This window comes from Hoplias malabaricus, unplaced genomic scaffold, assembly GCF_029633855.1.
Source record: "Hoplias malabaricus isolate fHopMal1 unplaced genomic scaffold, fHopMal1.hap1 scaffold_163, whole genome shotgun sequence".
NCBI lineage: Eukaryota > Metazoa > Chordata > Actinopteri > Characiformes > Erythrinidae > Hoplias > Hoplias malabaricus.
In genome coordinates this window covers 42,590-54,511 of record NW_027101234.1, presented here as the reverse complement: position 1 = coordinate 54,511, position 11,922 = coordinate 42,590, and the positions used below count along the sequence as shown (strand labels likewise).

At 43.7% G+C, this 11,922-nt stretch overlaps 1 protein-coding gene across 1 annotated transcript in view; it reads left to right on the top strand.

Annotated features, from left to right (window-relative positions):
* Positions 1 to 2,637: 2,637 nt before the first annotated feature.
* The window catches only part of LOC136685439 (androgen receptor-like), a gene marked incomplete at its 3' end in the record, with an annotated part of 51,869 nt that continues 42,584 nt past the window's right edge, over positions 2,638 to 11,922 (top strand). The window contains exon 1 of the mRNA XM_066659370.1: positions 2,638 to 4,412. Within this exon, the coding sequence (XP_066515467.1) occupies positions 3,172 to 4,412 (1,241 nt within the window). The remainder of the gene's footprint in view (positions 4,413 to 11,922) is intronic.

The window sequence follows — 11,922 nt, the reverse complement described above, 5'->3', positions numbered from 1 at the left end:
AATTTTTTTTTCTTTTGAGAATACCTACTTCTAATTCTATAAACCCCATTTCCAGAAACGTTGGGACACTGTTCAAATTGTAAATAGGAACAGAAAACAGTCATGTGCAAATCATTTAAACCCTTCATTTAATTGAAAACAGTACAAAGAGAACATTTTACTGTGAAACTGAGAAGTTTTATTGCTGTAATATTTGCCCAGTTTGAATTTGATACCAGCAACACTGGTTACACACAAAGCTGGGACAGGGTTGTGTTTGCCTCTGTGTTCACCTCCTCTTTAACAACGTTATGTATGTGTTTGGGAACTCAGGAGACCAGTCATTTTGAAAGTGAATTGTTTTCCTATTCTTGCTTTTTAGCAGATTTGGGGTCTCTGTTTTAACAGCACCAGCTGTTTTCTGTGGGTGACAGGTATAGTTTACCTCCCAAACTCTTTTACCAAGGACCAGTGCTGTTGTAATCTATACAGGATGTGGACTTGTCTTACTGAAATAACCAAGGCCATCCCAGAAAATGATGTTGTCTGGACGACAGCATGCTGCTCCAAACCCTGTATGTATCATTGAGCATTAACTGTGCCTTCACAGATGTGACAATCACCAATGACTTGTGCACTAATTCCCCCAACACCATCATAGATGCTGGCTTTTGAACTGTGTTTATAACAAGCCAGATGGTTGTCTGAGAGCTTGAAGACCACAGCCAGCATGTATCCAACCCCCCGTACAGGTCAGTCGAGGCTATTCTTATCTCTGGTACCACGCTGATGGAACGAGCTTCCAAGCACTATCAGAGCAACAGGAACCCTCTCCGCATTCAAGAAATCCTTGAAAACCCAGCTCTTCCGAGAGTATCTCTTGCACTGAAAGTCTTTCTTTAATGCACTTATTACTTCCTGGCATATTGCACTCAATGTAAGATATTTTGTATAAATTGTGCTGTAGTTTGAATGTTAGATCCTCTTTTGTAAGTCACTTTGCATAAAAGTGTCTGCCAAATGCATGAATGTAAATAAATGTAAATGTAAATGTATTAGCTTTGGCCCTTGGTCCTTTCATATAGACGATATAATGTGCTGTAGAAGATGAACTCATCAAGTTCTTTACTATTTTTTTTAATTCCTGCATTGTTTCACTCTTTGGCCATGCAATGATTCACAGAGCAATGAACAGCTCCCTAACTTTACTTCTGAAAACCTGAGATGCTCTTTTTAAACACAATCATGTCACTGACCTATCACCAATTAACTTTTTTTTTTTTTTTCTAGCATTACGTGATTTTTACCAGACTTTTGTTTCCTGTCCCAAATTTGTTGGAACATGTTGCTACAGTTGAATTCTAAATGGGTGAATATTTTCCAAAAACAACCAATAAATATTTTTGGTTTTAATTTTATTAATAATAATAATAATAATAATAATAATAATAATAATAATAATAATATATTTTATTTCTAAAGCACTTTTCAAGAGACCAAGAGACAGAGAGAGTCTGCAGGTCACTAACTACAGTCAGCGGATATTGAGTATGTGCTTCCTACGACCATCAGCTCCTTGACCGAATCAATAGCAGCTGGCACTGGTGTTAGCTAACATCCCTTCTATCAACATCAGCCACAGCCAGCAAAAGCCACAGCAGGACACCAAGCACAGGCGACGGCAGCAGACTCCTCAGTCTACGGTCTCAGTTTACAAAAGCGACAAAGACAGGCAGGCATTTACTGAACAGTAACAATAGTAACAGCTCGCCTTGGTCAGCAGGCCCAGCTGTTAATATCTGAGATAGAAAACAGCTAACCTCTGGGCAGTGGTAGAGAAACTAGCTCCCTTAGGTCACATCTAACAGCAGAGAGTAGCAGAGGAGAAAACCCCAACACACTCAGGTGCCCTCACAGACAGCCATAGGTTACACAAAATAACTGAACAAAATGATGATTAAAAGGCTGAACACTATCAGATCCTCACAAAACACCCACAACAGGCCCACTGCTTGTATGAGCTGATCCGACACAGCAGTGCTGCTGGAGTTTTTAAACCCAGTGTGCACTCTGTGTCCATTCTGTTATACACTCCTACCTCATTTGTGTCTGATCCACTCATACCAGCACAACACACACTAACACATCACCACATCAGGGTCACTACAGCGCTGAGAATGATCCACCACCTAAATCATACCTGCTCTGTGGGGGTCCTGTGGGGGTCCCTACCACTGAAGAAAAGGAAGAACTTCGGAAAAACGTATGCAGAACAACAGATACAGGACTCCAGCCTGTAGAATGGAAACAAACAGGTGGCTTTAACGTTCTGGCTGATGTGTGTGTGTGTTTGTTTGTGTGTGCGCATGTGTGTGTAAAAATCATGAGAATCCTGTTTCAGTAGGACCTGGCAACCCTCGCCGTGTTAGTTACGGCCCGAGGCGCGATGCTGACGGGACGGTGTCCAAACTTCTGAGGCGGGGCGCACGCCCACAGCGCAGGGTGCGCAAATTACGCAGCACTTTTCCGCGCGTTGTCTCTCCCGCTCTCTCTCTCGCTCAATTTTTTTTCTTTTTTTGACACACAGACACATGCACGCGCACAGACACACATGCACGCGCACGCACGCACAAACACACATACACAGAGGCACAGATTCAGACGCAGTGAGCGCGAGCAACGATAGCAGCAGGAGCAGCGGCTCGAGAACAGCGAGTTCCCGGCGTGTTTGACCCGACGACTAACGGCGCTGTACTGCCCGAGGTGGGGTCGCGGGGTCTCGCGGATTGTCCATCCTGGTTTCTGTCCCCGCTTTTCGCCCACTGAGCTCCAGCCCTCGTTGCCCTCTACTGCTGGAAAGTTTAGGAGCTACGTCACTGTCCCGGGGAGTGAGAGTCGAGCAGCCTGCCGATCCTCTACCCGCCCGTCGCGAGACTTCGGGACGCTGTTTGTCGTTTTTTCTCAACGTTTTGCTTTCGTTTTTGCCGTCCACGCGACACCTCCAGCTACTTACTTGTTGTTATTACCTGTTGCTCTCGTTATTACAACTTTATTGCACTGGTATAAGCAGCCTGACTGACTTTCTCCGCTCCTTCTGGCTGCGTGAGTGTTTGTGAGTGTCTCCGAGTGTCCCCGAGTGCCTGTGGGTGAGTGTGCGCCCTCTCGCATGCTCTGGTCCTCTTGCTCTGTTTGATGCACGCTGTCGCGGGGCACGCGCGTACCATGGAGGACCCCCGGCCACCCTCCTTCGCCGGACTGGAGCGCGCGAGCGCCATTATGACCCTCACGGGTCACAACTACCACCACCACAACCATCACCACCAACATCACCACCACCACAGCAGCAACAGCACCAGCAGCAAAGGAGGTGGTGGAGGAGGAGTGGATGTACATGCGCCTCTTGTTCCATCGTCTCATGCCACTTCAACCAAACACCAGCAGCAAGAGCAGCATCAGCGACAGGAACAGGAGGAGGAGGAAGATGAAGATGAAGAGGGGGACGAGGAGGAGGAAGAGGGGAGCACGTGGCCCCGCGCCGCAGCAGCAGCAGCAGGAGGAGGAGGAGGAGGAGGAGGAGGCGGCGGTGGAGGAGAGGCAAGCGAGCTCCGAGTGCTCAGAGCTGAGACGAACAACAGCGGGGTGAACCACAGCAGCAGCGACATCAGCAGCAACAGCAGCATCTCCGAGACGGCGCGTGAGCTCTGCAAGGCCGTCTCCGTGTCCCTCGGGCTGTGTCCCGAGCTCGGAGAAGCCGGCACGGGTCGTGTGCACACGCTCCCTCACCCTCACCCTCACCCGCCCTCTCAGCATCCCCATATGCCCTTGGCCGGCGCGCAGGACTTTGTCTTCCAGGACCCAGGGCGAACGCACATGGATGACCTCTTCGGAGCGAGCCAGCTGGAGCACCAGCAGCAGAGAGAGCAGGAGGTGACGGCGGGCGACAGGGAACACACCTTGGCACCACTGGCGCGTGAAATGTTCAGCCTCACGAGCCTGGATTCCAAATGTGAAGGAGGTGGAGGAACGCCGCACGTGAGCACCAGCGCCTGCCAGTTCGAGCCCCAGCTGCAGCTGCAGCCCCTGTGCCCCCGTGAGGACCCTTCTTATCCCATGGCGGGAGATCCCTACGCAGCCACGCCCCCTTATGGCGTGAAGGTGAAGTGCGAGACCCTTGAGATCGGGGCCTGGGCCTGTACCCCGTACCCACAGAACCCGCCGTATCCACATGCGCTCTACCACCATACACCTGGTCAGCACACGCCACAGCAGCAGCCGCAGCATTACAGCGGACATGTGGCGGGGCACATGGTGCCCTATGAGCGTGAGAGGGAACGGGAGCGTGAGGCCTGGTATCGTTCTCCCTACCCGCACGCACCCACGGGGAAGAGCCACGTGGGCGAGTGGCTGGATGTCAGCACGCTGGCAGAGAGCAGGTAAGGGACATGCTCTTTGTGTGTGTTTGTGTGTGTGTGTGTGTGTGTGTGTGTGTGTGTGTGTGGAGTAAAAGTTATAGTACACATTTTTCAGTCAAAAATCAAAAGGTCTCTCCAGGTTCTTTACAGAGTTGCAAACTTTTTGCGTTCCCTACAGAACCTGTACCAACAAACACACAAACACATACCCCTTTTTAAACAGATCCCCTTACAGCTCCATTAAGGCACATCATGAGAGACGGGGTTCTGTATTTCCTAGAACCCAGAAACCATAGTTCAGGGCGAACAAAATGAGAACCAGAGCAGAACTGATTTACACACAGCGCGTGATATGCACGTCTAAGCAGTGCGTCAGGGTCATGTGACTGTGCCATTGAGGCACGACTTTCCCCACCATCGCCCTTCGATTCTGCTAATGGCTAAATGCTAACCTTGATCCTAAACCCTAAACCTAACTCACCCAAAACCTAGCCCTAACCCTAACCCTAATCCACTAAACATAACTCAGCTAACCTCAACATTTGTCATCACTTTAACCTTAAACTCAACATTTTACACAGCTGTATCAGCCAGAACATTACAACCACCACGCGCTCTCATCCCAACTGTCCACACAGGAGCACTCTGTAGATCTACAGTTACAGACTTCATACTTTGTTAGCCCACTTTCCCCGTTTTTCAATGTTCAGGACCCCGACAGATCAAGCCTGATTTGGGTGGTGGATCGTTCTCAGTGCTGCAGTGACACTGACGTGGTGGTGGTGGTGTTGTGCTGGTACGAGTGACAGATATAGTGTTATCACTGAAACACACAGACACACACACACACAGATGCCCAAGACTTCATACACCACAGTCCAATGTTTAGTGTAGGCAATGGTTCTATCTAGAACTATAATTACTCAAAGCACCACGAGAATGCCTAACCCGGCTGAAACATGTCTTCTCTTTGATAGACTCTGTGTTCTATCGTTTTTGAAGAACTCTTTTTTTAAAAGCACCAGAAAGAGTCCACCTATTGTTGGAGAACCTTTTATTTGTGGTTCTACTGCACAGATCTGTACAGGTCATGGGCTGTTATATGAATCTCAGACCCTTGTTACTTTTTTTCCTAAACGACATGGCTTGATAGAACAGCAAACATTTGAAGAAGGTTCTGAAAACCTAAAACGTTCTCCACTTTAAGCGGTAATTTTTATAGTTGTGTGTGTTTGCATTTCCACTGTTGTTGTACACTGCTTTAGAGAACAAAATCAAACACCCGTTCCGAGGTACAAGGCGTTATCGCTGTGTTCATGTGCCTTGGACTTCAGCACGGTACTGTCTGTGCAGGCATAGGCATCTGCACGTGTCTCCCTTACTCTCTGTGTGTGTGTATATGTCTGTTCTGTGTGTGTGTGTGTGTGTGTGTGTGTGTGTGTGCATCTGTACTTTTTCTCTAATTGGTTTTTAGAAATACGGTGAAATACGGTTAATGTGAATCAGCCTGCATGCCCCACTGACCTCAGGTAACCTCTAACATGTCCTCACGCCCCCCCCCCCCCCCCTCTACCCCCCACACTCTGAGATCACAGAGTGATTCTGGTGGAAATGCAAATTAGTGACCATTGTAAAATATGACCAAATGGCAAATATGCAACTTAGTGACAGATGTAGTTTATTAAAGGTAAATGATCCATTTAATATAAATACAGGATAAATGCACCGTAAGTAAATAAATTACCACTGCAGAATGTAGAATATTTAAACCTGTGACTTAATTCCTGCATATGCAAATAAAATTCCAGCAGAGATTGTGAAAATAAATGATAATTGCAGTGCATGCAAATTAGTGATCAGTTCTGAATATGCAGGTGTAAATGTGTAAATTAATTATGAGTGCTGACGATGCTAATTAACTAGCAGTAGAAAGGAACTAGTGAATTAGTGATTGGTGATAAATTTAGAAAAAATAAATGATTAAATGCAAGCATTCAAATGATCAGTAGACACTATGCAAATGAACAATAAATGTATAGTAAAAATTATTTATTAAATTAAGAATATGCAAATAAATGGCCACAAAATCTGTAAATTTATTATCAGTGCAAGATATGTGAATACATCTATGGAAACATAAACTCAATGCAGAATATCATAACTGCTCAAAACAAAACATGTTTCTTCAAAATAGTAGCTTTACAGAAGGAGGAGAAAACCTGCTTAACTTTAAATGGAAGTCAATGTAAAAGGATTTTATTCAGAGTAAATTTGGAGCATTTCTATTGGTCAGTTTATCACACAATGTGAAGCTGCTGTTATCAAATGTTGTAGTAAAGTATAAGTAGACTTTGAACCGTGACAATATGCAAATGAATTACGATTATAGATGATGTAAATAACTGACCAGTGAGAGGCATAGAAATGAGTGACCACTGCGCTGAGATGTCGAGGTGGTGAAGGTGGAGTGACCGTTGCTGCTGAGTGTATGTGCTGTGTGTAACTCTGGTCCTCAGTGGAGTGTAAGACTGTAACGCACTAAAACCTCGTGCCGACAGCGCCCCGGACTCACCGAGCTCTTTCGAGTAGTTTTAAAAACACTGACAATACCATACAGGGTCCATTTATTGCCAACTCCAGCGTTCAAATATTATTCTGCTTCAATTTCAGTTTTTATTTCAGTTTTTATTTTGTTTGTAAACATTGAAACGTCGGTGTGAACACAGCCATTGGACAAGCGACGCTGAAAAGTCGGAATGAAAGGCTGTAAAACTGTTTTGAAGCAGGAGACACAGTCCATTCTGTACTCTCTCTCTCCACTGCAAAGGAAACGGAGAACCATAAAGCAGGCTCTAGACTGTGGGACCCAACAGAACCTTCCTAGAGCCGTTTTTAAAAATTACATTATGTGGCTCACGTACGACTGTGTGCTTTATACGTATACACTGATCAGCCATAACATTACGACCACCTCCATGTTTCTGCACTCACTGTCCCCTCTCTCAGCTCCACTGTCCAGTCTGGTCATTCTCAAGTGTAGTTCTACACTCACACATTGTAGTCCACGTGTGGCTCTGCATACTTTGTTAGCTCCCTTTTTCCACTGATTTTCAATGGTCAGAACCCCTACGGGGCTTGAGTTTGATTTGGGTGGTGGATCGATCTCAGCGCTGCAGTGACACTGACGTGGTGGTGGTGTGTTTGTGTGTGTTCTGCTGCGGTACCACACAGTGCTGCTGGTGTTTTTAAACCCCTCAGTGTCACTCCTGGACTGAGAATTGTCCACTAACCAAAAAACATCCAGACAACAGTGCGGTGTGAGCAGTGTCTTGTGGGCGGTGTCCGGTGTTCATTGATGAAGGGCCAGAGGATGACCAGCACAAACTGTACAGCAACTGATGATATACTGTCTCTGGCTTTACATCTACACACACACACACACACACACACACACATATAAATATATATTTATTTAATATTTATGGTTAGTCTCAGCAAACTAATGCAAGCTGAACAATTCTTGTCTTGCTAAATGTTCTATTTTATTTATTTATTTATTTACATTTTTTAATTTTTCCAGAGCTGGAAAGCAGCTGTGGCCCTCTCTGTGTGTGTGAGTGTGTGTGTGTGTGTGTATTGTAATAAAAAAAAAAAAAACAGAAAGAAAACTTAAACTTAATTAAATTACTTTAAAATGGAATCACTAAAATAATAATATTATGTTATAGCTGGAAAGTTAGAGCTGGAAAGCAGCTGTGGCCCTCTCTGTGTGTGTGAGTGTGTGTGTGTGTGTGTGTGTGTGTGTGTATTGCAATAATAAAAAAAAAAAAAAAACAGAAAGAAAACTTAAACTTAATTAAATTACTTTAAAATGGAATCACTAAAATAATAATATTATGTTATTAATTATATATATATATATTTTTTTTTACGTTTTCTAGAGTGTGCAAACAGGGGTTTTAATTCACCGTGCTGGGCTGTTTGAGTCCTGCTGTGGACATGTATTAATGGTATTGGTGATATTACTGGAATATTTGGAATAACTGCGGGGAGGGATGTGATTGGATGATGAATGGCGTCCCTGTTTATGGACACTTCAGATAAATAACTACAAGCTGGGATCGCTATTACAAACAGATGGACTTTCGTCATTGCGGTGCTTTTATTTTTTATTCTCCTTTGCACATGTAGTTACACACACACACACACACGCACACAAACACACACACACACTGTGTCCAGGGTAACCAGCGTCAAGGCAACCCCACGTACATCAATCCAGTGTGGGACACAATAGTTCCCTTAAGCCTCTGAGTCCCAGGGTCATTTACATCAGCTAAAGCTGTCTGCAATTCCTTAGTTGTAATGAATTTAAATTCAATTCAATGAAAACAAATTAAGATATTATTTTCTGTACTGTTTGTACTGTTGTTCCACTCACAACATCTGTTAAATACAAGATACACACGCCCCTGGAGATACGTCTGAGTGGAATAGATATTAATACAGTAGAAGATTTGAGTAGAAGATTTTCATACAGTTTCCAAAACGACAGACAGTGTGGGACCTATAACAGCCGTGCAACACTGGCCCCTCCCCCAAACATAGTTCTAGGTCCGCGAAATGTTCATAAAAGCCCCGCAGCAGCTTTTCCCTCCTGTCTAAACAGCCCAATAAGAATGGCCCCTTTCAGAGCCTGTTCCTTTAATTGATAATGAGTTGCTCGCTGTTCACCCGACCCAAGCGCACAGCAGTGAGGAGCTAGGAGCCGAAGCTCTGGTTTTTAGCCATTTTGTTTGGTTCTCTTTCTTCTCCGTTCCTGTTTTTTTGTCTGTTTTTATCAGTGCTCTTATTTCTCCACGATTGTTGTGTGTGTTTTGTTGCATTTAAACTTGTCTTTGCACTGTCGCATAAATGTGGGTCCAGCACTGTGATTGGACACACTCACATGAGGGGGCGTGGCTATTCTAAAGTCTCTGCACTTGACGCCAGAAAATGGCTAGTTTAATCACGTGTTTTCAGACCTATTCAGTGCAAAGAAAACTGGCTGGGTGTTCTTGTTTCACAGTGTGTTTGTTGGTGGGCTCCAGATCCACACAGCAATGGGAACATTAATGCACGGAATCAGGGGTTTCTTCATCGTGTAACCTTTAACATGTTTATCTCTGAGAAAGTCAAGCTGTTCTCTTGCTCCACAGACGTCTGTGTTGCGTTTGCTTCTCAGAGCCATGGACTGGCCGCCCTGGAGCCCAGAGCTGAGTGTGTGTGTTGGTGTTGCGGGGCCTGGGAGGTGGGGTGACTGTGTAAGATGGTTGTAAATGATTATTGCTGAAGACAGAGCGGTTAAGTTCAGGCTCAAAATCATTCACAGCAGAGTCTGAAACCAGGCCCAGCTTTTTATTCAACACCCTGCAGAGAGCGGGAGAACCCACCAGCGTCGCTAACACTGACACTGTGTTTTTTTTTGTGTGTGTGCATGTCTGTGTCTCATATTCAGTATTTACTCTTTAAACACTGAGGGTTTGCGTCTGAGGTTAACTGGCAGAACAGAATAAGCCAAACTGATCAATCATCTACAGCCTCAATCCGACTCGGAGGCACGCTCATCTTTTACATTGACTTCCATTAAAAGTTAAGAAGGTTTTTTTTTCATTCTCCTGTAAAGTTACTATTCTGGATACACAGGTACCTGTTTTTCTTTGGCCCATGACGATAAACAAGTGGCATTAGGTCACATTCGGGCATTTTACAGCGCAGGATGCCTTTCACGTTAAAACCAGCATAATTTATTATCACTCGATTTGTACAGATTGTTCTGATGTACATACAGATTACATTGAGAAGACAACTCTCAGCTACGGGTTCAGCAGGACTGTAACATAATCTAACAGAATCACCACCCACATTCCTGCTTGTACTTCTGCATGTAAATATAATTTCTTTGGTGACATCTACCTCAAAGACTGTCTATATTCCATATCGCTAACTGTTCTGCTGCCCATGTAAATTTGTATTTGTAAGTATATGTCCTGCTGCTTAGGAAGGCTGTCAACAACCGTTTGCTATACTCATGTATAATAAAAACAAACACTCTCTTATCTTAGCTAAACTTATCAGTTAACAATAACAGCCTCACTAACTGTTAAATACCCAGAACAGCATCTGTCAGTGATTGCTGGATGCACAGCTCCGCAGGTCGGTGTTTGAGAGTGTTTTGCAGCTGTGCAGCTCAAAGCGGCTGCAAGTCTCACCCCCGTTCACTCTTGCAGATTGCAAGTCTCTAGCTCCATGTTTGTCTGTTGTGAGTGTGTTTAAGGCACTCGCTTGTGGCGTGTACCAGGTCCAAGCTTCACGATTCTCCAGAGACATAAAGCAGTATCTGCTTCTTTATTCCACACTTCATTTCTCTTCAAATTGTCTCTGTATTTGTGTAAAGAAGCCTCATGGGAATCAGGAAAAGAAGAAACAGCAGTGAGGGTTTTTTTTTTTTTTGTAACAATATTAAAGAATTAATTTATTAGAATGGGAATTCATTAGTTAAATGTTTCATCTAATAATTCAAATTTTTGTATGCAATTTATTTAATCATTATAAATGTGTGTTTTGAATATTTCTAAAATTATATTATTTAAACCATATATATATATATATATATATATATATATATATATATATATATATATATATATATATATATATATATATATATATATATATATTTATATTATTTTTTTTTAAATAACTTTTTTGAAATAATTAAATCTGTGAACATCATCCATCATCCGTCAGTGGGCGGGCCTAACTCTGATCCGATTGATTGGCTAGACTGCGCAGGTCTACTTCCATCTACTATCTGATATTTTTAAGAGGGCAAAATGTTGAACATAATAAAGGAGGCTGCAAATTTAATTGAAAGGGCATTACAAAACACCCTTGCTGCTCCGTTATCTTCCACTCTATTAGGTTCCACCCCAGCACCCGACAGACTGCCTATAGTTAGCGCTAGCTAGGTAAGAAAAGATCCTAGCGTTAGCCAACAGCAGGCTATCAATCGGACTGGATCTGAGTTAGGCCCGCCCACTGACTTTATTTATTTCATTTAATGATATAATATTGTCACAAAAAAAACCCCTGCATAGTGGTGAGCCTCTCTCCCATGTTTAAACCACACTGGTCACAACAGGGAAAGATAGTAACAGAAAGAAAGCTCAGAAAGCAGTGAGTGTTGGGCTGCCACGTCTTTTGATTGGGCCGAGGAATTTGTCGTCACCAATTGTTGAAAATGTTATCACAGTGTCATAACTCATTTGCATAAAGTTGAGAATATAACTCTGCAACAATGCTACTATGCTATCTATCAGTATGTCTTACTTAGTTGCTCTGTACATGCAGTAAAAGACAATTGTAAAAAATGTCTTATTACCGTAATGATCTTATCTTCACCCTCACATGTTGATGTTGGCTGTGCACATTTGATTATACCTCTGCTGGGAGTGTTTTCTGATATGCTACTTTTAGCCTATCAAACCAT